The sequence below is a fragment of the Ochotona curzoniae genome, unplaced genomic scaffold (assembly GCF_017591425.1).
Source record: "Ochotona curzoniae isolate NIBS_2020 unplaced genomic scaffold, NIBS_Ocur_1.0 contig_66, whole genome shotgun sequence".
Taxonomy (NCBI): Eukaryota; Metazoa; Chordata; class Mammalia; order Lagomorpha; family Ochotonidae; genus Ochotona; species Ochotona curzoniae.
Genome location: NW_024466512.1, coordinates 20886538 through 20912842, shown reverse-complemented (window position 1 = coordinate 20912842; position 26305 = coordinate 20886538). Strand labels below are relative to the sequence as shown.

Here is a 26305-nt window from a genome sequence, read left to right as displayed (position 1 = left end):
CCCTAGGGAGGCAGACACTGTGAGCTGGGTTAGGGACAGAGAAGGAGGACCTTATGCTCCAAAGCCCTTTTAGAGGCATCTCCCCAAATACTCTCCAAATGGGTCTACTGGCCCCAGGTGGGGACCAGACCCTTTTTGGCGGAGGGTCTGAGAGGCTCAGCTACCATTCTCTCTAAAGCTTTGCTGCCCCCTGCATTCGGTGCTGTACAGTATTTCAGAGTATTTGCTCCTTCGCTCTCATGATGCCCTGATGACCCAAGCATGGGGTGGGCAGGCAGATGGCTCCAGATAACACAGGTGATCTGGAAGTGGAGTCAGGGCTTGAAAGGCCTCCAGTTGTATCTTGGCCCTGGGCAGAGCAGTGCGCAGGCAGCTGAGGGCTAGGAGTGAGTTCATCTCTATTGTGCTGGTGTCACAGGTGTGCTGCGCCACCCATGAACGCTGCCCGGACTGGACACCATGAATATAGGCAGTTTATTATATGTCAGTTATACCTCAGTGGAGCTCCCAGGAGAAGAATGGAAAACATTTCCTTCAGGGGCCTGAGCAAGGGGCCTCCAGACTGTCCTCCAGCCTTGCTGGGCTCCTTGCAGTCAGCTGTGAGAGCCTCCCAGGCTTCCAGGCCACTTCCCAGCCCTTTCCCTCTTACCCCTTCCCTTCCCCTTTCTCAGCCTGCCAACCCTGGCCCCAGTGAACATGGCATTTGGGGTAGTATGCATAGGTGTCCCTGATTATTCTGATCCTCGCTGAGTCTCAGCAGTGGCTCCACCGAACTCCCTGAACTCCCAGCTCCTGCCCTGCGAAGTCCACAGGCAGGTTGGGGTGGGAGGCAGGCATGGCTTCTGGCACTGGGTGCAAATGGCTGCCTGGATGCTGTGGCAGCTCCTGAAAGAAGGGACGATGCCTGTGGGCTGGTGCATTTGCTGGGGGGTGGAGGGGTAAGCAAGAATAAAGGCCTGGCACCAGGAGGGAAAGGGTAGGCCTGGGAGGAAAGGCCAGCCTGGGTATCAGGCAATGAAGCCACACTGGGCTGTGGGGCAGGCACAGGTCCTGTAACCAAGTGGCCTCCCCATGTGGGGTGTGACTGGGATGAGCTAAGGCAGGCAGGCTGGAACTCTGGCTCCCAGCCTGTGCTTCCCCAGGCTGTCCTAATGGACAGCCACTGTAGAGGAGCAACAAGCTTCCTTCCTCCAAGTTGGTCGGGAGGGTTGAAGGCTTCCTCCCGTCAAAGTGTTTTCAGGGTGTGGGGCTCCCTGTGGGGATCTGAGGGAAGAACCCTTGACCGTGGTGGACAATGCCAGGTGCTGGGCCTCGGAGCTGCACCGCCCCCCAGGTTTGTGCCTTTGTTCCTGTGGCGCTGGTTTTTTCCCGGGTCCACATCACTCGTTCGTTCTAAGGACACTTCAGCTTGCTTCAGTTTAGTGTGGTCTCAGCTTGATTTGTTTACATCTTTAAGACCCTTTCCAAATATAGTCACACTCACAGGTTGTGAAGCAAGGAAGGGGGGCAGTGATGACTTGTTATCTGGGGTAAAAACTAGCATAGGGAGTTTGCGAGAAGGGAGCTGCTGGGGCTCGGGTACAGGGGGACATTGAGTTTTTGCCAAGAAAAGCAGCTATGGGTATGAGAAAACTCCAGGCTGGGTTGCTTAAAGGGCTGGCTGCCTCTGTGTCACCTGGACACAAAGCTCCAGAAGCCTGCCTGCTTTTGCCAGCTCCCCACACCCAGGTGATGGGTGTGCCTGTTTGAGAAGTTCAGCTTGAAGCCCTAGTAATAGCCCAACCCTGGTTTGTGTCAGTGACTTATCCCTGCAGAGCTGGCTCTGCCTTCTTCTCTTTCTTCAACCCTTTCCTTCCCCTCGATGTGCCAGGGACTGTGTGTGCCTGGGGCTCACTAAGCCAGCCCCGTTGCCTTGCTCATGGGCTAGCTCCCTACTGTTTTGTAGGGTTGGCTGCCACAAACATCTCTGAGTACATTCTTTAGGGGCTGGTTCCTTCGAGGTAGGATTTCCAGGTTCAAACTTGACCACATTTTTTCACTCTACAGAGCAGGAGTCACTCTGGGCTTTCCCCCCAGTTCCCCAGCAAGGTCTGAGTGCAGGGTTCCCCACCTGAGATCAAGTGGCAGGCAGCCAGGCAGCCTGGGGTCCCAGTGTTGTTCTGCTGTGTGGCGTTGGTCAGTTGACACCTCTGAGCTTGGGGGCCACCCTCCTGTAGAAGTGCAATTGTACTGTTAGCTTGGCTGTGCTGCTGGTACCTGTTAACTGCACACACTCTGTGAGGTACCTCATTGATTCCTTATGGGCCTCAGTGGAGTTGGCCTAGTCAGCCCCTCTTTGCCTTTGCCGAAAAAACTACTAAGGACCTTACATAGGTCACACTTGCAGCACAGTGTACATTCAAGCCCTAGGTTGTCCTGGCCAGACCATTACAATCGTACAGTGCAGCTGCCAGAAGATACTGGGCATCTGGCCCCAACACAGGAAGCCCGGGCCTTGCTGGATGCCTCCCACAGACTTATCAGTTGTCTGAGTTCCTCCCAGCATTGTATCAAGTCCCACATTGTTCCAGAGGCACCACCTCATAGGTTCCCAGGCTTGGTTTTCAGTACCCACGCTCTTGGTGGAAGCCCATGGCAAGCCTGGGTTGACGGTAGAGCTGGCTGTGGTCCCTGCTGCTAACTGTTTGCTTCTTCCCCAGGGACAGGAATGGTGAGCCTGCCCATGGTCATGGGCCACTCTGTGTGCTCCTGGGGCTGAGACCAGGATTGGCAGCCATGGGATGGGGCCAGCCCCAGGCCTGGTTCTTGGGCCTCCCCACGGCCGTGGTCTATGGCTCCCTGGCCCTCTTCATCTCCATCCTGCACAATGTGTTCCTGCTTTACTACGTGGACACCTTTGTCTCAGTGTACAAGATCAACAAAATGGCCTTCTGGGTTGGAGAGGTAGGGACTGCGCCGGGTGGCAGAGCCTCTTGGGGGACCTGGAGCATGCACGGCTACCCAGCAGATGGCAGGGCTGGGGCCAGCCATGCTGCCTGCTGAGACTCTTGACAAGGAGAGCCGGGGAGCATGCAACTTGGAGTGTGATAGACCAGCCCTCGCAGCTGCTGACTTCCATCCCACTGCTCTATATATTCATGCAAGGGCTCTGTAAAGCATTTGTGGGAAAAACTGCACATGGATTATATTAATTAACAGGACAATTAAATCTTTATACACACACACACACACAGATATACTCTTCTCTGTATTAGACACTGCATTGAGTTATGCATCAGCTGGATATAGGTCCTAATGGGACCTTAGGCTGGTAGAAGTTCAAAGGGAATTGTGGCTGATTGAGGGCTTTTTAACCAAGGCACTGACATGAGCCAAGGTCAGCAGGTGGGTAGGGGCTGGCTTCGAGGGGTGGCGACCCTCTAGCTTGGGCTAGGGACAAGCTAGAGGGGAGGCTACAGAAGCCCACCGCACCATCTTCCCTCTACCACAGACGGTGTTTCTCCTCTGGAACAGCCTCAACGACCCACTCTTCGGCTGGCTCAGTGACCGCAAGTTCCTCGGCTCACAGCCCCGGTTTGTGTCCTGTGGACAACTCCTCACTGGTCCAGTTCCCCCCACTGCTGGCAGCCCCCTGCCTGTGTTGAGGGTGGGATGAAAGGGCAGGCTTGGTCCAGGTTGGTGAAGTGGCTTTGACTAACCCTGGCCTGGCTTGCAGAGGGGTGGGGTCGAGGAGCAGACATGGGCTAGGCTTAGCTTGTCTAGCTCCTGGGGCTCCTGCATGACCAGCATATGAAGCTGCTTCTGGCAGGTCAGAGCCATTACTGCCTGGGGGCTCTGGGGGCCAACAGGATGGTGCAATAGGACACAGGAGAGCTCTGCTTCTTAGGGTGGGGCACAGTGGAACCACCCTGGTGGGAGCCCCCTACTCCGGTCTCTGTCTCATCTATAGGCCCAGAGGGCATCTCTCAATAGCCCTCCTCTCTCCCCGGCAGGTCAGGTGCTGGCTTCTCCTCCAGGGCTGTGGTGCTGACACGGGTTCGTGCCCTGGGCTGGCATGGGCCATTGCTGGCGCTATCCTTTCTGGCATTGTGGGTGCCTTGGGCCCCAGTCGGCCTGCAGTTTTTGCTGTGCCTGTGCCTGTATGATGGCTTCCTGACGCTTGTGGACCTGCACCATCACGCCTTGCTGGCTGATCTGGCCCTCTCAGCCCACGACCGCACCCACCTCAACTTCTACTGTTCCCTCTTCAGCGCGGCTGGCTCCCTCTCTGTCTTTGCCTCCTACGCCTTCTGGAACAAGGAGGACTTCTCCTCCTTTCGCGCCTTCTGTGTAGTGCTGGCTGCTGGCTCAGGGCTGGGCTTTCTGGGGGCCACGCAGCTGCTGAGGCGGCAGGTGGAGGTGGCCAGAAGGGAGCCAGGGTGCTCGGCCCTGGCCATGGATGGCGGGTGAGTGTTCTGCCTTAGCTCTGGGCTCCCATTGGCATTTTCTGAAGACTGCCTGTCCCACTGGTGTCCTGGCCCAGTTCCAAGGGTCTCACCTCCCTCTGCCCTGTAGCCAGTGTGAAGAGGAGCTGTTGGTGGGCACCGAGGAAGTGGGCAGCATCACATTGGGCCAGTACCTCCGGCAGCTGGCACGCCACCAAAACTTCCTATGGTTCGTGGGCATGGACCTGGTGCAGGTATGGGGAGCTGTCCCCTGCTCTTGGGCTGGCCTGGACCTCCTCCAAGGAATGCTTCCTCGGGAGCTGGGCATTGGGTTCTGGGCATGATCTACCAGGCAGGAGCGTGGCCTGGGTGACCAGGAGGCCTGGATTCGAACTCCAGGGAGTGCCTCACTCCCTGGGGGCTCCTAGGTGGGTCTCAGCCTAGGCAGCCTTGACCTCATTCTTAAAGATGTGGGGGAGCTGCCCCTTCTGGGCACTGGGGACCATCTCTAAAAGCTGTATGCCATGCCTCCTGTATAGCTGGTTTTGGAAGCAAATTGCATTTGTACCATGAAACTTTTTTTAAGAAAGATTTATTTTTATTGGAAAAACAAATTTGCAGGAAGAGAAAGATGTTCCATCTGCTGGTTCACTCCCCAAATGGCTAGTGACCAGAACTGAACTGATCCAAAGCCAGGAGCCAAGAGCTTCTTCCAGGTCTCCCACACGAGTGCAAGGTTCCAAGGCTTTGGGCCATCCTCCATTGCTTTCCCAGGCCACAAGCAGGGAGCTGGATAGGAAGTGGAGCAGCCGGGACATGAACCAGTGCCCTTATGGGATCCTGGCACACTTGAAGGGAAAAGATTATCCAATTGAGCCATTGTGCTGGGCCTATGATTTCAGTTGAAACTACTGGAAGCTGAAGGAATTACTGTTAAGCAGTAATTCCTGACTTTGAGCACATTCTCTATGCAGGTCCTGGCCAGCAGAGGGATAGCTCAGATAGCTGGGTCCCTCCTGCCACCTGGCAGACTGGAATGAATTCCTGGTTTCTGGGCCAGCCCTAGTCTTTGCTGGCATTTGGGGAGTGAATCAGGCGAGGCAGATATTTCTGCCTCCCAAATTAGAAAAAGAAAAAAATAAATCTTTAAAAAGAAAAAAATGCATTAGCTAAGCAGCAGGAAGGCGTGAGGTTTTGGGTTCTGCTGCATGGCCAGTTCTGTTTCAGGGCCCCTGCTCACTGTGCCTTGTGGGCTTGCAGGTCTTCCACTGCCACTTCAACAGCAACTTCTTTCCCCTCTTCTTGGAACATCTGCTGTCAGATCAAATCTCCCTCTCCACGGGCTCCTTCCTGTTGGGTGAGTGCATGCTCTGGGCAGGCTTGGGGGATAAGGAGTCCCTAGCCCAGCTGAGGGCAGGGCCACTTGCTTGTTGGCCCTTGGATTCAGGCCGTCAGTTCGTTTTTTCTCTTCCTTCGTTCGTTCGTTCGTTCCTTCCTTCCTTCCTTCCTTCCTTCCCTCTTTCTTTCTCTCCCTCTCTCCCTCTTTACCTCTCTCTCTCTTTCAGAAACAGTGTGGGGCACTGGCCTGTTCTCAGGAAGGTCCTTTTGGTGTTAGTGCCACCCAGAGGCAATGCCAGGCAGTGCTACTTGGAGGCAAGTGGTTCACCCACTGGAAAGTGAGCCTGGTATGGCTCTGTGGCTGTGCTGTGTGGGTTCTTTAATCTCCCTGGACCTCTCTTTCTGAGCTGTAAAGTAAGGATGCTGAATCACTCTCGTTCTGGTTGCTTCCAGGGCAAAAGTGATTTATGCAGCATTTGCACTATGTTGGGTATTGCACATAAGCTGGAGATGGCTTACGGTGTATGGGAGGATGGTTATGGGCAGCCACCGTGCTATCCCTGGGTAAGGAGCAGGCTGCACTTACCTTACCAGCTGCCAGGGTTACAGAATGTGGAACTCTTTGCACAGGCTTTTGTCAGTGTTGTACACGTGCAAATTCAGATTCTGGTTATTGCTGAGGCTGTGCAGTGCCCCTGATGTGGTGGGGTTCCTTCTCCCTTCCTCCCAGGCATCTCCTATGTTGCTCCCCATCTCAACAACCTCTACTTCCTGCCCCTGTGCCGTCGCTGGGGTGTCTATGCCGTGGTGCGCGGACTGTTCCTCCTCAAGCTGGGTCTCAGCCTGCTCATGCTGTTGGCTGGCCCAGACCGCCCTGGCCTGCTATGTATCTTCATTGCCAGGTATGCCTTTGCCTACCCCTGTTCCTGCACCTTTGTCCCGTGCCCTCCAACACTTCATCTTGCCTGCTCTCTCCACTGGCAGCAACCGTGTCTTCACTGAGGGCACCTGTAAGCTGCTGACCTTGGTGGTCACTGATCTGGTGGACGAGGACCTGGTGTTGAACCACCGCAAGCAGGCGGCTTCAGCTCTTCTCTTTGGCATGGTTGCTCTGGTGACCAAACCAGGCCAGACTTTTGCTCCACTCCTGGGCACTTGGCTACTCTGCTTCTACACAGGTGAGTGCCTCGGGGGGCAAGCTTAGCTATGGGAGTGGTCTGTGGTTATCCTGGACCCTCCTTCTCTGAGTAGAACTGGGTCTCAGTGCCTCTATTTTATTAATTTGTTTATTCATCCATCCCACACAAAGGTAGAGTCCTTGGCAGGCTGTGTGCTCTGGGTGCCAGAGAGAATAATGGTCAAGACTGATGAGGTCACATGCATCTAGCTGGAGTGGGCAGGTGGGGGTGAGGGCAGAGGACTGGACAGTGAGGAGCCAAGGAATAGCAGCAGTGATAGATGCTGTGGAGTGGGAAGAGGCAAGACGACATGACTGAGAAGCTGCTTAGTGTGGGCGAGAAGGATGGTCCAAGAAGGTGATGCTTTGTGTGAATTGAGTGGCAAGGGTTTATTCTAGAAAAGATCCCAGCCCATTGCAAGCAGAGAGTGGGAATGGTTGGAAGGGAAGAGGGTTTTGCAGAGAAAGGAAGGGTTTGTGTTTATGACTTTGTTTTTGGAGCAAAGAAAAGCTTTTGGGAGGGTTATAAGCAGGGAAGCCCCATGTCTGACTTAGTTTTGATGTTTGCTCTGGCTGCTGCATGGGGAACAGACCATAGGAGATAAGGGGTGGGCACCGCAGGGAGGCCACTGAAAGAATGGGCAGAGCCCAGGGAGACGGATTAGGGTAGTGGCATATGCCATGTGCCCTAGTCAAGGGCAGTTGAGGAATTGAGGGAGATTTTGGGAGGTAGGAGAGTCTGGACAGGCATCACGAGTTGTGCTTTGGGCATGTACGTGCAACCTGATGATGCCACACACGCATTGTGGAGTGGAGTGGGATTAGCCACGTGGTTTTTGTGTTCTCTTGCCCTAGGTCATGACCTCTTTGAGCAGTCCCTGCTGACCCCTGTGGGGAGTGCCCACCCCTGGCCAGTGCCCCCGGCCCCAGCCCCTGCCCGGGCTCCCACGCTCCGTCAGGGCTGCTTCTACCTGTTGGTGTTGGTGCCCATCACCTGTGCGTTGCTGCAGCTCTTCACCTGGTCCCAGTTCACACTGCATGGGAGACGCCTGCACATGGTCAAGGCCCAGCGCCAACACCTGGCACAGGCTCAAACCCTGGACATTAAGACAGTGTGAGAGGTGCAGCAAGGCCGCCCCAAGGATGATGGAGCGCACAGCCTTGAGGCAGGTGCCACTGTTGCCTGCTGCATCGTGCTCTTCTACCATCCTCAGGAGAGATGGTGGGTGGAGTACCTGACCTGAGCCAGGAGCATGACCAATGTCTGGGCGTCTGCCTGGCCTGGGCCCTGTGTGCTCAGGGACCTGCTTCCCTTGTGGGACAGGAAGAAATAGGGACCCAGAGGGAGTGGCTGCTGGGTGGTACACTGGGTAGCTGTGGGGCCTATCCCATTGCTTGTTTGGGGCTGGCCACCCGGCAAGCTCAGGAGCCACTTTTAATACTGCAGCTACTCTGTAAACTGTTAAGCCCCACCCTTCTGGTGGTTTCTCTGAGAGCTCTCTATGTCAGCCAGGCTTGTTTGAAGTGTCTTGAAGTGGTGTGCTCCCACTGTTGGCCAGCCTCTCACCCCAGCAGGCCTCTTAAGAACTGCATTTGATGGCAGCCAATTAAAGCCAATGATTCCTAGGGTATGTGCCTGAGAGTGTTTTTCTGAGTCTCAGTGGTGGACTCCCAACTTTAGTGCCTGGAGTACCCAGGGAGAAAGATGCAGGTTGATAGCACTGTGGGCACTGGGGAGCAACATGACCTCCAGGCCTGGGGCCCGCAGCCCGCAGCCTGTGCATCGTGGCTATGGGTCATGGTAGTCAACGAGGCGGGAGAGCCTCAGCCACAGGAAACACCAGTGTCTCAGGTCTGGTCTCTCAAACCCTGGCTCCTGGCTACAGGGATTTTGAAATTCTCTGCAGGTGATTTCTTTCTTTCTTCCTTTTAAATTTTTACTGGAAAGGCAGATTTACAGACAGGAGAGACAAAAAGATCTTCCACCTGCTGAATCACTCTCCCAAATCCAAAGCTAGGAGCCAGAATCTTCTTCCAGGTCCCCATGTGGGGTATAGCATCCCAAGACTTTGAGCCATCCTCTATTACTTTCTCAGGGTACAAGCAAGGAGCTAGATGGGAATTAGAGCAACCTGGCACTCAGAAATGGAGGATTATCAAATTGAGCCGCCATGCTGGCCCCCTGCAGGTGATTTTTTTTTTACACACAGCTGGGATTGAAAACCATGGCTTAAAACACTTGGGATCAGGTAATTCTTTGTTGTGGTTGTGCAGTAACAACCTTTCCTTGCCCAGCCATGACAACTAACCATGTCTCTAGATATTGCCAAATGTCAGGGTAAAACTGACCCAGATTGGAACTCACTGCTATAGACCAATTTTTTTTTTTTTTTTTTTGGAAAGGTACAGTCTGTTCCCATCTCCTGGTTCACTCTCCAAATGCCCGCTGGGACTGGAGCCAAGATCGCAATCAATTCAGGTCTCTCATGTATGTGGCATGGCACAACTGCCTCATCCACTGTTGCTGCCGCCCAGGGTCTGCATTGGCATGAAGCTGCAGCTGGGAACCAAACACAGGCACTCTGATGAGTGGTGTAGGGTCCTCAGATAACCACCTTTGGGCCATCGGCTTGAGGGTCTGCATAGCAGTTACAAGTGCGGTGCTAGGCAGCCACTTGTGGCACGGGAGAAGGTGCCCCTTGGGATGCCTCAACCCATTTCAGCTGCATGGGATTGAGTCCTGCCTCTGCTTCCGATCCAGCTTCCTAACATGCACCTTGGGAGGCAGCAGGTGGCAGCGGAAGTACTTGAGCGCCCACCATCCATGTGGGAAGCTTGGATAGAGCACCTGGCTCCTGGCTCTGGCTGCAGAGATGACCAGTGGATGTCATCTCTGCCTTTCAAACAAAACAAAAACAATACACCTTTTAAAGTGTAGCTTTTAAGGCTATGTTGACTGAGTTCACATCATAGCTAGTAAAGGGTGGAGTTTTCTGAGAAACTGCCTCTATTATGGCTCCATCTCTTCAGCAGTAAAATGTGCAATGAGCACAGTTGGGATAACTGGAAGGATAAATGGGTTAAGAGCTGTCAGGCGCCTGGCAATTTCCTCCCTAAGTGTGGGTTCCAGTGGAGAAATGATCAACCAGAATGTCTAGGTGTGCTACATTTTGATGTTTCTTACATGCAAGTTTTGAGAACTCTGACAGGGATGTCCCGTCACTTACCTGGAGTCAAGGCCGCATGTGGGCTCGGGTGTGTGCAGCCTGAACTTAGGCTTCCACGTGTTCATCATTTTCTCTGCATCCACCTGACAAGCTGGGGCTTGAGCTGCAGCCCACTAGTTCTGCTGATACCACACCTGCTCGAGGGTACCAGGCCAGGTCACTGCCTCCGATATTGGGACCTGCATTCCTCCCCTTCCCAGCCAGCACTAGCCACAAACAGAGGCTCAACTGATGTGTTTATTGGAACAACTTTATTTAAGTACACTGGGCCCCACCAGGCAGCATGGTTTGTGCGAGGCTGTGCGAGGAATGGGCTTGGGCTAGGGGAAGGGAGGTGAGCTGGTTAAGCGCACTGCAGTCCGCGGGGCGCCACATCACTTTCACACACACCTGCTGCTGCAGCCCACATCTGGCAGGGGCCTTTGGTCCTAGGACGGCATGGGAGAGAATACTGCCTGGAAACTGGAATTGAGGACTCTTGGTGTCATGGGTGCCAATGAGGACAGGCTGACCTCAGCTTTGCACCTTCTGGATGGAGAGTCCCTCAGAGCACTGCTAGGAGCCAGGCCTGAGTCCGTTGGCTCTCAGCTCTCTGGTCTGGCCCCTTCCCTCCCTAACTAAATAGGTCCAAAGTCAAGAAGAGCACAAGATGAGCCCAGAGGGAGCCTTCTCACCTCTATAACCTAGCGCCCCTGGTGAGCCAGGGTGGCAGAAGGCAGCTTGGTTAATTGCAGCTTTCTTGATGGGATTGCTAATCTCCCTCGTTTGCCAGGAGCCTCTACCCAAGATTCTTCTACCTCCGATTTCAGAAAACCCTGCCAGCAACCAGCTTGTGGATCCCAGGGCAGCAAGCAATGGAAGAGGGAGAAGAGGCTGATGGGAGTGCTCCAGTCCTGTGGCCTCTGGACACTGTCGGATCGCCGTCACCAGGGAGTGGTGGGGCCTTAGGTTCTAGGCTAGGTGCTGTAAACATCAGTGTGAGCAGGGTTAACTGGGGGCAGGAGGCAACACACTCCCTCTCCAGTGCCCTTGCTGAATAAACACTTCAATAAATAAAACTGAAGATGGCAATGAAACAGGGATGAATGAACAAGTAACAGGCCTTGGTGCCAACGGGCTCCCTCAGCTCTCCCAAGACCCCTGGATTGGGCTCTGGAAATGAATTTGGAGCATGGCTTCTGCAACCAGATCGATAGTGGCTCTGCTCCTGTCCTCAAATGCCCAGTGTGGTCCTGCTGCCCAGATGGGTGTGAGGGCAACATACTCGCCCGGGCCCAGTGTCTGTAAACTACTCTAGGAGTGCTTTTCCAGCCTTCTGACATCAAACTGCACCACCACCAGACAGAATGCAAGCCCAGCGCCACCCTCAGCCATGAGCAGGAGGTGCCCATGGCAGCTTGATGGGCAAGGGGACCCTGGGGGTAGGGGTGGTGGGGTGGGACCAGTCCAGCTGAAGATAGGCAGCAGCAGGGTCTCCCTAGGGTGGTAACCGTAGTCCCCCAGAGCCAGGCAAAGGCTCCACTGAGGAAGGGGGTGCGTGGCCAGCGCTCTTCCCTGCTGGGGGCCAGTAGTGGTGAAGCCCAGGCCTCAGGCCGTCGCCATCATGGGGAGTTCCTTGTCCTTTCTGGGCCCGGGCATCCTTGGGCCACACGGCACTCGTGTTGCGCACACACTCGTACCCACACACGCACACACAGGCAGTTCCTCGCAAACACTCCGACTCAAGAAAGCGAGTTTTAAAGTAGAGTTAACATCAGAGAGGTGAAGATGCTGTCCCATATTAGAAGGTCTTCCTGTGGATGGATCGCGCCCCGTCTTCCTCATACTCCTTCTTAGAAACCCACATCTTCTTAAAGGTGTCCAGGGAGGCAAGGATAGAGCCCCTGGGGTGGAGGGAATTCAAAGAACAGTGAAAAAGAGGCTGGCCGCCCAGTCCCTGGGCTTTCCTCTAGAGGAAAGGGTGACCAGCACCTCTGCCTACAGTGACACTGATTCCCCAGGGGCTACTCACCCAATCCACGTGGAGTACAGTCTTTCCTGCGGTGCGGATATCTGCAAAGGTGGAGGAAGACATGGACGTGACTTGGCCAACCCCCACCCAAGGCAGTTTACACAACAGGCTCCAGACTCTTGGCTGGGCTCCTGGAGGCTCCTTGGCTGGCCTGACATGCATCTGAGGAAGCTGGGGCTATGAGGAGGTGCAGACTGCAGGCAGGATCCGACTGCTTCCTGCAGGCAGTCAGCCAGCTCTCTTCTGCACTAAGGTGCCATGGGACAATGTATGTAGCAGCCAGAAACTCCATGCCTGCCAACTGCAGCTTCCTGGAAAGCCTATACTTGGAGTCTCAGCCTAGCGCCCAGCTCCATCTGGGTACTGAAACTGGAGTGAACACTGGGCCTGTGTGGACTCTCCTCTGGCCAACCTGAGTTTTAGGGCCCCCGTGTAGCCTGGGAACCGCCTGCCACTGCCTGCAGAGTCCTGGGGTCCCAACAGCTGGAGCAGAACCAGAGGAAGACCCCAGCACAGGGGTCAGGTCTCCCGCCCGGTACCCCCAGGCTCCTACCCTGATCTTCACGTCTTTTGGAGCCAGTTTCTTCACCTCACTCAGTAGCCTGTCACCAAAACCTAAATGGGTAGAAAAGTAGGATTTCAAGTCAATTCTTGGTATCTGGTGTCAGCAGGATCTGGAAGTTTCCCTGGGAAAGGCTCCATAAGCAGACCAACCTTTGAACAGGGTAGAGCCTCCGGAGAGGACGATGTTGGAGAAAAGTGTGCGCCGCAGGTCCATGTCAGACTTCTGGATGGCAAACACCAGCACTTCATGGATTCCCTCACTCTCTTCACCAATCAAGTCAGGCCTGAACAGCAGCTCAGGGGCACGGAATCGAGACGGACCGATCTGCAGGGTGGAGAGCCAGCTTGAAAGGCTGGGGTTGGAGGTCCTGTGCGGTAGCCTAGTGGCTAAAGTCTTCGCCTTGAAAACGCTGGGATCCCATATAGGCACCAGGTCTAATCCCAGCGGCCTTACTTCCCATCCAGCTCCCTGCTTGTGGCCTCAGAAAGCAGTTGAGGATGACCCAAAGCCTTGGAATCCTGCACCCACGTGACCCGGAAGTGGCTCCTGGCTTTGGATCGGTTCAATTTCAGCCATTGCAGCCCCTTAAGATCTTCCTCTCTGTCTCTCTTCCTCTCTGTATATTTGACTTTGCAATAAAAATAAAATAAATCTTAAAAAAAAGAAAAAAGTGGGGTTGGGACCAAAGTCCCTTTAAAGGCTTTGACATTATTACACAGTTTCATTCATTTGTTCATAGACATCTCTTTTGTTAGCAGGAATTTCCGGGAGTAGCAACTCCGCAGGTACAGCTACCCACCACCTAATCCTACCCTGGTCAGGCATGGCATGATCCTGTTCCACACAGCAGCAAGCAAAGGCCCAGCTGGCTCCTCTGTGGGAGGCCATGGTTAAGGACGGGTCTGGTCCTGGCTCATAGCCCCTCAGGGCATGGTAGGTCTCAGGGGAGGGGCCCAGCCACCTACCTCAATGGTGCTGCCATCGGGCAGGTAGTACTGAGCCTTCTCTGTCTCTAGTGTCTCGTCCTTCTGCGGGTTGATGGACAGATAGCAAGCTCTCTGCAGGACCAAGCACAACCGTGAGCTGGCAGGGACCTGGCACACACCTGCAGTCCCAGGGAGCCACGTGCTGTGCAGAAACCAGCCACCCTTCAATGATGCCCTCAGGCCTGGAAGAGCAGCTTCCCAGATAAGCAACAGGAGGTCTCCATGGGCCTCCGCTGGGCAGCCTCTTGGTTATGCGTCCTTACTGCCCTGGCTTCCTAGTGGGCATCCTGGCTGTCCAACATTTTGTACCGCTCTAAACAGGTATCTTTCTCCTCCCTCTCATACAGTTGTGGGTCCTCCTGATCCAGCTCAGAGATTTCTCTAGAGTGACAGGTGGCAGGAGGGTTCAGGATGTAAAAGAGCCTGCGAGATTTAATTTGTACTGAAAGTATGATCCAGTTGAAGAGATGGAAGCAGTGCCCTTGCCCTCCACAAGATGGCAGCACAGGAACCCTTAGTTTTTCCACACAACAGTCATCATCCTGGATCCCAGCCCATCCTTAGGATGCAGGTAGCACTCACTTCTTTAATGGCCTTGACGATCTCAAATTCTGAGGATGAGTGGAAATCATAGCCCTCCTTACGCAAGTAGAGGCGGAGGAAGCGGGAGACGTCCCGGCCTGCGATGTCGATGCGCATGATAGAGTGTGGCATGGCGAAGCCCTCATAAATGGGCACAGCATGGGTGACGCCGTCCCCAGAATCCAGCACCACTCCTGTGGTCCTGCCTGTGGCGTAACTGAAATAGACACAACATCGCTGATCCTAGACTCCTCAGCCTTGGAAGAAACCCAGTTCCTCTGGGACCTTTCAGTGGGCCCAGCTAAGGAAGCCCTGAGGTACCTGCAGGAAGGGAGCTGGGCTTCCGCAGGATCCCTCCCTGACCCCAGAAGAGCACGCCTTCTGGTCTCAGGACATGGCCTGGGTCGCCTCAGCTGCTTCTGGGACTTGGCCCAAGGGGCAGTTTGAGTTCTTCCCACAAGAGGAAATGCCTCATGTGCATACCAGGAAGGTGGGAGAAGCCAATGAGTAAAGAAAAATTATAGTATCTTTCACTTCCAAAAACTACTTTTCCTCCACATGGCCTTTTACATCCATCTTTGGTAGCTAACAATACACTCAGCCTCAGGGCGGAGGAACAACAGGCAGGGAGCCAGCTGCGGGGCAGCGGAGCTCGCCAAGCCCTGCTAACACCGTGGCTGCTGCAGCTGGCTTTACTCTGCAGGCCCAGCAGCACCAGGTCCCCTCTGCTTTGCAGAGAGGCCATGGGTTTGGATTCTGATATGAAGTTTCCCAATGTACAAATGTCGGCCCATAGCTTCCATCAAGCAGAGCCGCTGTGCAGGTTGGCAGTGTGTGAACCTCTGTAGCCTGATCTGCGGAAGCCAGCAGCAGGACAGGAGTGGCGGGGCGTGAGAACAGGGCTCATGGAGGTGTTTGAGTGCCAGCTCTGTCACAAACTCAGCCCAGCACGCAGCCCACGGTAGGTACCGAATCCACATGGGGACACACACCGGGGCCTTCGGGAAGAATTGCAGGACTGGACTGGGACGTGGCCTGGACACCAGCTACATCTCCTCTTCTGATTTCCACAAAAACTCTGTGTCGAGGTCAGCAAGAGTCATTCTCCCTTTCTGACCATCCCACCATCTTAGGGCCGGAGAGAGGACCCATGTGACTCTGAGGCAGCCTCATTTGTGGTGAAGGACTGCTCGCCCCGCCAGAGGTCAGGCCCTGCTCTTACTCACAGGCTGAGCACGGCTTGCATGGAGATGAAAAGAGCTGGCACGTTGAAGGTCTCGAAGAACACTTCGGCAGCTCGCTCCCGGTTTTTCCGTGGGTTTAGTGGTGCCTCAGTCAGGAGCACAGGATGCTGTGGAAGGAGCCCAGAGGGCAAGGAGGGTGAGGTCAGATTTGCCTTTCATTTGTCTAACTGGTTTGAGAGCCAGGGGACCTATGTGAGCCTCCCTCCAAAAAGAGGCAAGCTGGCCCTGTCACCTAGCCTTGCCCCTTTAAAGTCTCATTCTTTCCTTGTCTCCATCCCTTCATCCTTCCTTGCCCTCCGACACCCCCACTCCTTATCAGAATGCCTGGGCTGCAGTCCTGGTTTCACCCCCAATTCCATCCTCCCACTAGCGTGCACCCCAGGAGAAAGCAGGGGATGGCTCAAGGACTTGACTGCCTGCCACCCACGTGGAAGGCCTGGACAGAGTCCCTGGCTTCTGGCTTTGGCCTAGCTCATCCCTAGCTGTTAAAAACATTTGGAGAGTGAATCAACTGATTAGAGATTTCTCTCTCTCCCCCTGACTCTCCAATATATAATTTCAAAATAAGCTCCTATATTGTTTATGCTTAAAAAAAAAAAAAACCTGGAAATTGATACCCCTAGCATATACCTTTTTCACATTTCTGAATTGAGTTTTACCTCTTCAGAAATTAGAGGCTCTGAATTCTGAAAGATGGGTTTGAATCCCAGCTCTGTCACCTTAACTCACAAGATTATCTTAGAAATATATACTACATGGATTTTCTGAATGTCTGTTCCCTTGTTTGTAGAGCTAATACCACCTCTATTTCTTGAGACTAATGTGGAGATTCTATTAGATCAGCTCTGGCGCACAGGAAAACCCTGGCACCCCTGGCAGCACCACTATCACCCTCCTATCATTGTCATCCTCTCCAGGGGAGGGGCTCTGCCTTGCATAGCCCAGGGGAGTTCGCTGCACACGGCCCCCTTACCTCCTCTGAGAAAGTCTGCAGCTGGTCCTTCGAATAGACGTATTGCCAGATGCGCTCCATGTCGTTCCAGTCCTTGACAATGCCGTGCTCCATGGGGTAGCGGATCGACAGCAGCCCTCGGTGCTCCTGGGACAGAGGGCAGGACTTGCAGCGACAGCCACACCCTGCCAGGACCCAGCTCTCCCAGGACCACGCTGTGAGGCTGAATTCACTTACAGAACAGCCTCAGGTTCCTATGCCCCTGCCCGTGCAGGGCGGGCACCTGTTCTCTGGGTCTCTAGACTGCTTGCATTATCCAAGCCCAGGAAGGGCCCCAGGACTCCCACCTCTGGGCTGTAGTGCTGAAGCCAAAGTTGGCAACAATGGTTTTGTTGTTCTGCTCACTGGAGCTGCCCAAGGGCTTTGTCAAAACTGTGCTAATTAACTCATCCTGAGGATATGCCAGCCAGGATCTCCCCTGCACAGGCTTTGCCAGAAACATAACAAGAACTGAGCCAGTTCAGTTTGATGACTGGCGGGCAGTAACGGCTATAGAAGGAAGGCAAGAGTCCTGTTTTCTAGATTGGTCCTCATGCTCCCCAAAGCAGGGTTCCGGAGGTTTCTCCATGGACAGAGGCTGCTCCTGGGAGAAACAACCTGGCCAGATCCAGGATGGGAAGGCCCAAAGGGACGCCCTCGCTGGGTGAGTTGGGAGGGCTGCGTAGGGGCCTGCAGCTTCTTTGTTGGGCTAGGATTTTACCTCAGCTTTGGGACCAATGAAGATGTCGCCTTCCAGGGCTCCTGCCATGACCCGAACATGCTTGGGTCTGCCCACACTAGAAAAAACAGCAGGGAGGACTGTTAGTTTTCACTTCACGACAGAATGTACGGCAGACGTACAGACTTCATGTGATGGATACTGTCAGCTGTCACCTTACAAAGGATCTTCCTTTTCACACTTTCCTGTATTCAGATTCTACAATGAACACATACTGTTTCTACTTATTTGCATATCATTTCATATTTATATCAGGTTACAGATTACTAAAACAACTTTTAGAGGATTCAATCCTCTGGTTGTTCTCTTTGCCCACTGAGTGTGCAGAGCCAGAGGGAAACAGGAAGTGCTCTGTGACCGCGCGGCTCCCACGCTCCCCGGACCTCTGCGAAGAGGAGCTGCGATGGTGCACGCTGCAGAGTCCCCCTCCTCTTCCCATTGCTTCTCCTGTGGCCAATTTCTCCACCTTTGAGAAACTCGCTCTCACTAAGATGACAGGTATAGGTCGCTGTTAAACCTCATCCCGGGCGATGGAATGTTAACAAAAGGTACATCCAAAGCAATGAGTCACCAATGACAAAAAACAAAAACCACTCCTGTGACTCCCAGACTGCCTCATGTAGACAACTGGTTCCTCTGCTCACTCAACCCAGTTCCTGCCCTTGCTTCCTGCTGCTTTAACACCAAGGCCAACCTGAATGGGGATTCCTCTTCCTAAAAAAAGGGGGGCCCACATCATAACAGAGCTGACAAATCACCCCCAAATCCCGTCTAAGCTACAGGTTGACTTACTAGTTTGGAAAGCAGTATTTGGGGATCTGATCACCAGCAAAACCAGCTTTAATGACACCGGATCCCTGGGGAGAGGAGAGACAATGGAAGTCAGCACTGGCAAACAAGAGGGAACATGCATTATATGGTTTTATTATTATTTAGAAAAAAGAGATTTCATGTTTGTATAGAATATATTAAACCACATGGGCCTAGGAAAAGAGATTGCACACCAACAGACAGAAAGTGGGACTGGAGATGGCATGAGAAGGGTTTTCACTATTTACTTAGCATATTAAATTTTCTGCAGTCTTTGTTCTATACCAAACATGTCTGTTTTAAGGAATGAAAGATAGTATTAGAGGCAGGTGTTTGGCCTAGCAGTTAAGAAACCTAGATCCATGGCAGAGTGCCCGGGTTTGACTCCCTGCACTGACTCCTGAATCTAGCTTCCGGATAACGCACATCCTGGAAAGCAGCAATGACGTGCTGAATAATTGGGTGTCTTCTACCTGCACTGACTGACCATTGTAGGCATCTGTGGAGGGAACCGGAGGATGGGAGCTCTTTCTCTCTGATCAAATTTTGGGGGAAAAATTAATATTAATAAAAGGAAGAAAAAGAAAATCTGGGAAAAGGAAAGTACCCAGAAACAGCTAAGTAACCAGATCAGGAACATAAACAAGGTGGCAAAGCCTGTGATTCTTCTGCTATACCACTGTGGAATGATGTCCACCCATCCTCGCCTTGGGGAGTCCCCTCCCCTCCTTGCCTTGGGGGTCCCCATGACAGACAGCACTTTGAGAAGATTCTGACGGAACACGCACTGTCTGGTACCTCCTGCAGGGGCAGAGCTTGATGCTGTGTGAGCTATTGATTATTCTGATTCCTTTATTATTGTTTTCTTGTGGTCTAATGACGGTAAAGAGCAGGTGAGGCCTAAACCTTGTCTGAGAGTAAGAGAGACCCAGTCTTGCTGTTCCGACGCCTTGTCTGCTGGCTACAGTGTCTGTGAAACGACCTGGGCCCTCTGGTACCACCCCAGACCCAACACTGTAAATGCTGATTCTAGACTCAAGCCTGTGCAGGGCAGATACCAAGGCTTGATGCTGCTTGTAGATGGATACCCACTGCTCTCCGTCTTCTTAACTCTTCAACCACCACACCTGACACCCTTACCCATCCACCCTGCTATGGCTGCAGCTGACTGTATAATGGGAGCAAGTCTTTCCCAGCTGCCTGTTGACCACTTCCTCTTGGGGTGGGGTGTGGTCACTGCTGAGCTCACCCAAGCAGTGTATACACCTGGTGGGACCAAGCAACCACGGTAAGCTTTGCACCAAAGGCTTCCCAGCAGCACCTTTGGTTCCCTCTCTGCCTCTCTGCCTCCTGCCCCGCTGCAGGAGAAGGGGAGGTGACAGAATGGGGGAGGAGGGGCCCCACAGGAGTGAGAACTGACTGAGGGAGAGGGAAAGTGCTACAGGGAGAGCAGCCTGTTCTCTAAGGGAGCAGAAACCTCTGCCGACAGAGGAGCAGGCAAACATGAGACAACGTGCAAACTCATCGGCCTGGGCAGGGCAGCCAGGGGCCTGGAAAAGGCGCAGCTGGAAACTGAGTTGAAGGAGAAACATCCCACTGCCAAGCCAGGGCTCTGAGACGACGTGCAAGGGAGACAGGCAAGGCCTAGCAGCCCAGCACTGCTCGCTGCCTGCACCTGCCTGCACCTGGGGAGGTGCTGTACGCTAACTGGACCTCCAGGCAGAAAGGGTCAAGGTGAGACCTCTTCAGGGTATTGGTAAGACATGGATTTTCTCGGGCATTTAAGAATTTGGTAAAAAGTTTTTCAAAATTTATCTGAGAAGCTGATAAAGTTCTCATTTATCAGCTTACTCCTCAAATGCTTGCAGCAGTTGGGACTGGGCTGGCTGAAGCGGGGAGCCAAGAACTCAACCCCGACATCCTGGAGGGTGTCAGGAGTGCAGGGCCATCCCAGCTGCCTCTCAAGGTGGGAGCTGGCAGGAAGCTGGAGTCAGGAGCAGAACAGGCCCCTGGAGTGTGATGTCAGGTTACACCAGCTGGAGTCTGAGTCAAAGGTGGGTAAAGACCTCTCCTCGATGTGCTTCCCGGCACAAAGGTAACAGGCCAAGTTCAAATAGTATCAGACATCAACCGCTTTCTTCCTGAAAAATGATCGTGGGCTGGAATTATCCTCTTCCTGTCACTATCACTTGTACCAAGAGGCCACATGCATTTCTGTCTTCTAGTAAAATTTGTGGTTTCAATTGCTGTCCCTTTTCAGTCCAAGTTCTTTGAAGTCAGAGACTGTATCAGCAGTATCACAGATACTGACTAAAAATCAGGCGCAAACAGTTGGCAGATAAAACCTCAAGTTCGGAACCTGAATGGGCAGTGGGAATGCCAGAGGCCCCAGGCAGAGGCGTGCCACAGAGGCCAAGGCAGTGCTGGAACTAACACACCAGGAGGAACCAGACCCAGCTTGTCTCTGCAACCCTAGGCGAGCCAGCCAGGCTGGGGGAAGAAGCAGTGGGGAAGGAGCAGCAGCCGAGACGCCTCTTTCTGCCCAAGCCACACCGTGAGATCACAGAAAGGGGGGACTGTCCATTTCTGGGACAATATTTACAGCTAGGAGCTGTGAAGCTGGTAAATGAACTGCTACTCTCAATCATTCACCCTGGCCAAGTCAAGCGAACAAACGCCCCCTTGAGGCTTCTTGGAAAAGTGGTCTCATGAGCTATTTGATTATGAGGCCTCAAGTCCCCTGCAAGACATCCCTGACCACTCTTTGATACAGGCAAATAAACAACAACTCCCTCAGCAAGGATCTCCCAGCACCTACTGGCTACAGGCCTTGCGGCTTAGGCAAACTGTATCCGAACACTTTGAGTTCTTCTTAACATGCTGGTTGACTCCCACTTTACAAGCCAACTCACAGATTACAAATTGGTATCCCATTTTGGCCCAAAGACATTTTGTTTGGCCTAAAAAAAAACTTTATTGAGTTAAAAAAAACCCATGAACCATACAATGCACACATTTAAAGTGCATAATTCAGTAGTTTTTAGTCTATCCACACAGTTGTATGGCTGTTGCCACAATCGAATTTGAAAATTTTTACATCATTCCAAGAGAAACCCTGTACCGATCAGCGGTCATTCCTCACCCCGCCCCCCACCTCTGGGGTCATCCCAGAAGACAGCCACAAATCCACCTGTCTTTGGAGACCATAAAAGACTTTCACACTAACCGCCAATAGTTAAAAACTGGAGACTGCACATAAAATTAAATATTCCTGATTTCTTTTAAAAAGAGAGGAAACAAACAAACATCAGAGTATCCAGCAACATGGAGCCTGTATTCTGGCAAGAGGACCACTGGCTGAGAACTTGCCCTCTTGTCAGGCGTGTTCAGTGGCCCAGCGTCTGTCCGGTTTTCTCATCCTGAAAGAGACGGCTTTCACTTTCACGCCATCCTGTCCCATCTCTTTGTGATGTAGTTGCATTCCTGTATGACCTTTGATTTGAGATCTCCAGGTGTTCCTACTGCAATGCCAGGTGGTATCTGGCTTCTTTCTTAATCGCGCACAGTACTTAGCTCAGCAGGAAGCACATCCTTGTATTCAAAATATACAAGTGGGCCCAGCCCCATAGCCTAGTGGCTAAAGTCCTGAGCCTTAAACATTCCCAGATACCATAAGGGCACTGGTTTTAATCCTGGCAACTTCGCTTCCCATCTAGCTCCCTGCTTGTGGCCTGAGAAAGCAGTTGAGGACGGCCCAAAGCCTTGGGACTTTGTACCAGTGTGGGAGACCTGGAAGAAGTTCCTGGCTCCTGGCTTTGGATTGGCATAGCACCGGCCATTGTGGATGCTTGGGGAGTGAATCAACTTCCTCTCTATATATCTGACTTTGCAATAAAAATAAATAAATCTTAGAAGAAAAAAATATATATATACACAATTGAAAATAACGTTATCAGTCACCTACTTTTCCCCTTCTCCATCAGAAGAGGAATGGATCACTCCTCGGGCTGTATAACCAAAAACATAGTGCAACATGAACACTAACTAGAAATTTTATATTATGGGATTATTGTAACTATTAGGTGTGATAATAATAGATGGATTAGGTTTTTATGGACAAAATTTTAATTTATTATTTTCATTTATTCCAAAGTCAAAGACAGAGATTTTCTGTAGGTGAGGGATTATCCCCTAAATGCCCACAACTTCCTAAAAAAATAAAAACCTTTAGCAAATATGGCAAAAATGTCAGCATGATGAAATCTGGGTGGTAGACATAGGCTAAACTTCTCTGAATGTTTGTGTATGTCCAAAGTGCCTATTTTTTTTAAAGGGGGCTAAAGCAACATGAAATTCTTTATACTAAAAGCAAAAATGACCACTGAGCCTCAGCTTTTTGATAAAGTGCCGACGCTTTGACACTGCTCCTGCAGACAGGCCCACACGGTCATGACAGTTTGAACACTTATAACAATGCTGATCAGTTACAGGGCAGAATCAGAGCCTTTAAAATTCTGAGCTTCAAAACATGCATAGTGTTAAAATAATACCATGTATCCAAAATAAAAAAATAGTTGTTATCCTTAAAATGTGTCCTGCCAGCTGCCCTCCTCTTATATTACTGCACAAAGGAATTATTTAATTTTTTTAAAAATAAGTTACTTTATTACTGTCAATAGTGTGTGCACACACATCTCTCCATGAGCCTCCCAAATTCTAACGAACTGGTCCAGCACCACAGGAGGATAAAAGAAGTGGCTGCACTGTCCACAGAGCAGGAAGGGCTGGGAGCTGGTAACGGGGCTCCTCGCCTCTTCTCCGTTTTGTTCTCCTTTCTTTGAATTACCCTTTCTTCAGTCCAGAAATAAAACTGCAGCACACATTAATCTACAGTTATTAATCAAATGATTTTTTTCCTATTCATATTTCATCTTAAAAGTCTCTAGATACCAAATAGCAAGAACCACATGAGACCCAAATCTGAAAATGTGGTTAGATACTCAGCATATCTTAAGGGGAAAACGACATAAGGTTCTCGTACTTCATCAAGTTATTAGCATATAACTTTGAAATATTCCAAATATACAGTTGTCCCTTGGTAGTCATGGGGGAAAGGATTCTCAAGGCATAGTATTTGCATATACAATCCACACACAACCCTCTGATATAACTTCATCTTTGCTTATTTATTATCTTTTCTTACTTGAAAGAAAAAGAGAGGCAGGGAGAAAGACAGAGGGAGACTTTCCATCTGCTGGTTCACTCCCCAAATGTCTGAAACAGCAAGGGCTGGGACAGGCCAAAGCCAGGAGCCTGGGACTCCATTTTTGTCTTCCACGTGGGTGCCCTTGGGCCATCATCAGCTGTCTCCCAGATATGAAACAGCAAGAAGCTGGATGGGAAGTGAAGGTGGGATTCAAGCCAGGCACCTGAAATGGGATGTGGGTGAGCCAACTGCTATGCTAATGCCTACCATTTACTTTAAATCAATTCTAGATTATGTACAATACCCAATTCCAGGAAAACTCTACTGTACGCTGTACTTTGTGTTATACTGTTTAGTGAATAATGACCAGAAGAAAAAGGTGTGCATGTTCAGTTTAGATGTGTTTTTCCCCAAGGATTTTCCATCTAAGGTTGGCTGAATGCACGAATATGGGCCCTGCGATAAGGAAGGCTGATTATAGTACGAGACGCGAGAGCAGAACCTCAGGAGCCTGAGCGCCATGAAAGGCACTGAGTGGAGATGGAAATCTTGCCCAACAAGTCAAGACGCAAGGGGATGGATGGGACAGATGGGCGGCTCCTTGTGCATTGCAGAGGAAAATGGGAAACAGTTTCTACATAATTCTTCTTTTCACAGCTAAGAGGCCACACAGAGATAGAAATATTAGTGTTCACCGAAAATCAGCATCAAAGAGTTCTAGCTAATCCTCTTTGATAAGCACCCCGAGAGAGCATCCTTTAATTAGGAATGCTCTCACGCTAGACATATGTAATCATTCATCCACTTGCCCACGAATGCAATGAAACTGCATTTATTGGGTACACAGCGGTGCTAGCCTCTGTGCCCTATGCATTGTATTTGGAGGGAGGTGAGAAAAAGACTAATTAAGAAACTTAACTTCTTCTTAACAGTTCATCCAGGGAGGTGGGTAAAAGACCAATCAAGGAAAAAAAAAAAGAAAGAAAGAAGGAAAGAAACACCAGCTTTCCCATATTTAAATCTAGGGAAGGAGACCAAAAAATCCTCTTAAAAATGAAGTGTCTAAGAGTTGGGCATAAGGTGCAGCCAAGAAGATGCTGTTCGACAAGTCTGTATCCCAAGCTGGGGCACCGGGGTTGAGTCCTGGCTCCCCTGGTTCCTCTCTGCTTTCCTGCAAATACAGCCCAGGAGGCAGCCAGTGACGGCTCACAGGGACGGAGCCCCAGGTGTAAGCCTGCTCCATCCCTGGCTACTGCAGGCATTGGGAGGAGGCCCAGGGATAGTCGGGCTCTACCTCCCTCCCTCCCTTTCACACGTGTCTATTTAAAACGTTGTCTCATTGAGCTCAATCTTGCCCTTTCAATGCAGAAGCCATGCTCCTCCTTAGAAAGAAGCTAACAACAAAAAGCACCTTTCTCATGGGGGAAAAAACACGGAACATGGAACTAGATCTCCATCTTTAGCCTCAGCACCTGGACTCCTAAACCAGAGGATTCTTCAAGTCCTGCTTTCCGGCGTGTACTATCCACCAGCCAGAAGTAAAGCTTAAAGGAGATGATGCAAACGAAAGGCCCCTGCAGTCTGTTCAAGGTTCCAAAAGAAGTGTATCTGATAGCTGACGACACAGGCCACTGGGAGTTGGCATCAAACGGAGGGGCCTAGAAAGGTCGCAGCAAAAATCTCAAGCCATCAGGGTGGGATTACATTACAGACAGGCAGTTGCCTTGCAATTGCCCCTTTTCTCCCCGATGTAACAGCAGTATTTAGATTCTTTCCGTTTGCAGGAGACGTGCTGGCAAAACGAAAGACTTAAGGATAAAGCATCAGATTAAGGGTGCTTTCACCGTATGACCTTGAGTTCACTTTGAAGACCAAATTTCTTCTTAACTGGTTACAGTCTGGATGAGGATCCACCCACCCCAGGTCGGTAACAGCGCCGGGGAAGCTCCAAGTACAAGGCCAATGTTTAGTCATCACCCCCTCCCATGCCCCCAACTAGGCGTTGCGAACGGCAGGGCGCCTCCCTGCTTGCTTTGTCACCCTCCTTTTCTGCTCCATCTTCATTCACCTGATCATCTGTAATCACATAAATAACTGAAACCCTTCGGGAGCCAGCTTCTCCGGCCTCACCCACAGAAAGACCACCAAGCCTTCCCACCCGTTCGCAAGCTGGGAAACTTCAGTCTTTTCCCCTAGCCGCAGGCGGACCCCCCCTTTGCAGGCCACGCCACTCAGTCCCGGAAGCCAATCCCCTCAGCCCTCGTGCGGCGCACCGCCCCTGCAGAGCGAGGGAAACGCCATGGCGGCCGGGAGGAAGGGCAGGCGCGTCAGCCAATAACGGCACAGCGCTGCCCTCATCCGGCAGGGCCCCGAGGCGGGATTAGCAGCGTAGATGGACGGCCGCGGCACCCAGTAGCATCATCGGACACCGGGGAGAGGGCGGGCACCGGGCTCGCGGAGCGGCAAGGCCCCTCGGACCCATGGGCCCGAGGAGCGGACTCACGCTGCAGCTCTTCCCGTACCCACCCGAGTCCTCCGTCCCACGGTGACTGGCCAGCCTCCCCACCTGCACACTGGGGGTGGGGAAAGGCGAAAAGACGGAGGCGGCGGAGGCTGAACCCCGCCTGACAGGCCGCTGGGCCAGTGACAAAGAGCCGGCGACCCAGGCTGGACACCGGAAAGCCATTGTCTCGGGGAGGAGAGCACACGTCCCTTTAGAAAGAGCAAAGAGGCAACTCACATTGTCGATCACAACAGGCTGGTTGGCGATCACATCGTACGACTCCATGGCACAAGGATCGCTCCTTCCGAGGAAGGAACTGCCAGCCGGGTGCGCCGCGAACGCCACTGACGCGCGTGCGCAGACTGACCGCCGGGACTGGGCTGCCAGGGAGCGGCCCGCCCGTTCCTCTGAGAAACTACAACCCCCAGAAGGCCTTTCGCTTGGGACAGCCAGCCAGTCCTTCTGCTCTGGAATCCCTCTTGGTTGAAGAGACCGGACGTCA

The 26305-nt window shown here is 52.3% G+C and overlaps 2 protein-coding genes across 2 annotated transcripts; one reads left to right on the top strand and one right to left on the bottom strand.

Annotated features, from left to right (window-relative positions):
• Positions 1-1597: 1597 nt before the first annotated feature.
• On the top strand, positions 1598-8567 carry MFSD13A (major facilitator superfamily domain containing 13A). The gene is made up of 8 exons (XM_040992206.1): positions 1598-2943; positions 3491-3573; positions 3993-4445; positions 4555-4678; positions 5685-5781; positions 6493-6664; positions 6747-6940; positions 7795-8567. Exons 1-8 carry the CDS (start codon positions 2776-2778, stop codon positions 8055-8057), a joined length of 1554 nt encoding a protein of 517 aa, XP_040848140.1. The 5' UTR covers positions 1598-2775; the 3' UTR covers positions 8058-8567.
• A 1833-nt stretch (positions 8568-10400) lies between these two features.
• On the bottom strand, positions 10401-26165 carry ACTR1A (actin related protein 1A). Its single transcript, XM_040992205.1, has 11 exons — positions 26041-26165; positions 18077-18141; positions 17267-17342; positions 16528-16653; positions 15537-15661; positions 14311-14527; positions 13708-13800; positions 12892-13066; positions 12731-12792; positions 12178-12218; positions 10401-12049 (listed from the first exon to the last, which is right to left on the bottom strand). The coding sequence occupies exons 1-11, from the start codon at positions 26086-26088 to the stop codon at positions 11947-11949; spliced, it is 1131 nt and encodes a 376-aa protein (XP_040848139.1). The 5' UTR covers positions 26089-26165; the 3' UTR covers positions 10401-11946.
• Positions 26166-26305: the final 140 nt, after the last annotated feature.

Excerpts from the sequence above, each read along its gene's own strand:
- MFSD13A (XM_040992206.1), top strand. The coding sequence starts at position 2,776 with ATGGGATGGGGCCAGCCCCAGGCCTGGTTCTTGGGCCTCCCCACGGCC. Across the intron at positions 4,446-4,554 it reads GCCCTGGCCATGGATGGCGG|CCAGTGTGAAGAGGAGCTGT; the intron begins GTGAGTGTTCTG and ends TCTGCCCTGTAG. Across the intron at positions 4,679-5,684 it reads TGGGCATGGACCTGGTGCAG|GTCTTCCACTGCCACTTCAA; the intron begins GTATGGGGAGCT and ends GTGGGCTTGCAG.
- ACTR1A (XM_040992205.1), bottom strand. The coding sequence starts at position 26,088 with ATGGAGTCGTACGATGTGATCGCCAACCAGCCTGTTGTGATCGACAAT. Across the intron at positions 13,801-14,310 it reads TCGTCAAGGCCATTAAAGAA|AGAGCTTGCTATCTGTCCAT; the intron begins GTGAGTGCTACC and ends TTGGTCCTGCAG. Across the intron at positions 13,067-13,707 it reads CCGATGGCAGCACCATTGAG|ATCGGTCCGTCTCGATTCCG; the intron begins GTAGGTGGCTGG and ends TCCACCCTGCAG.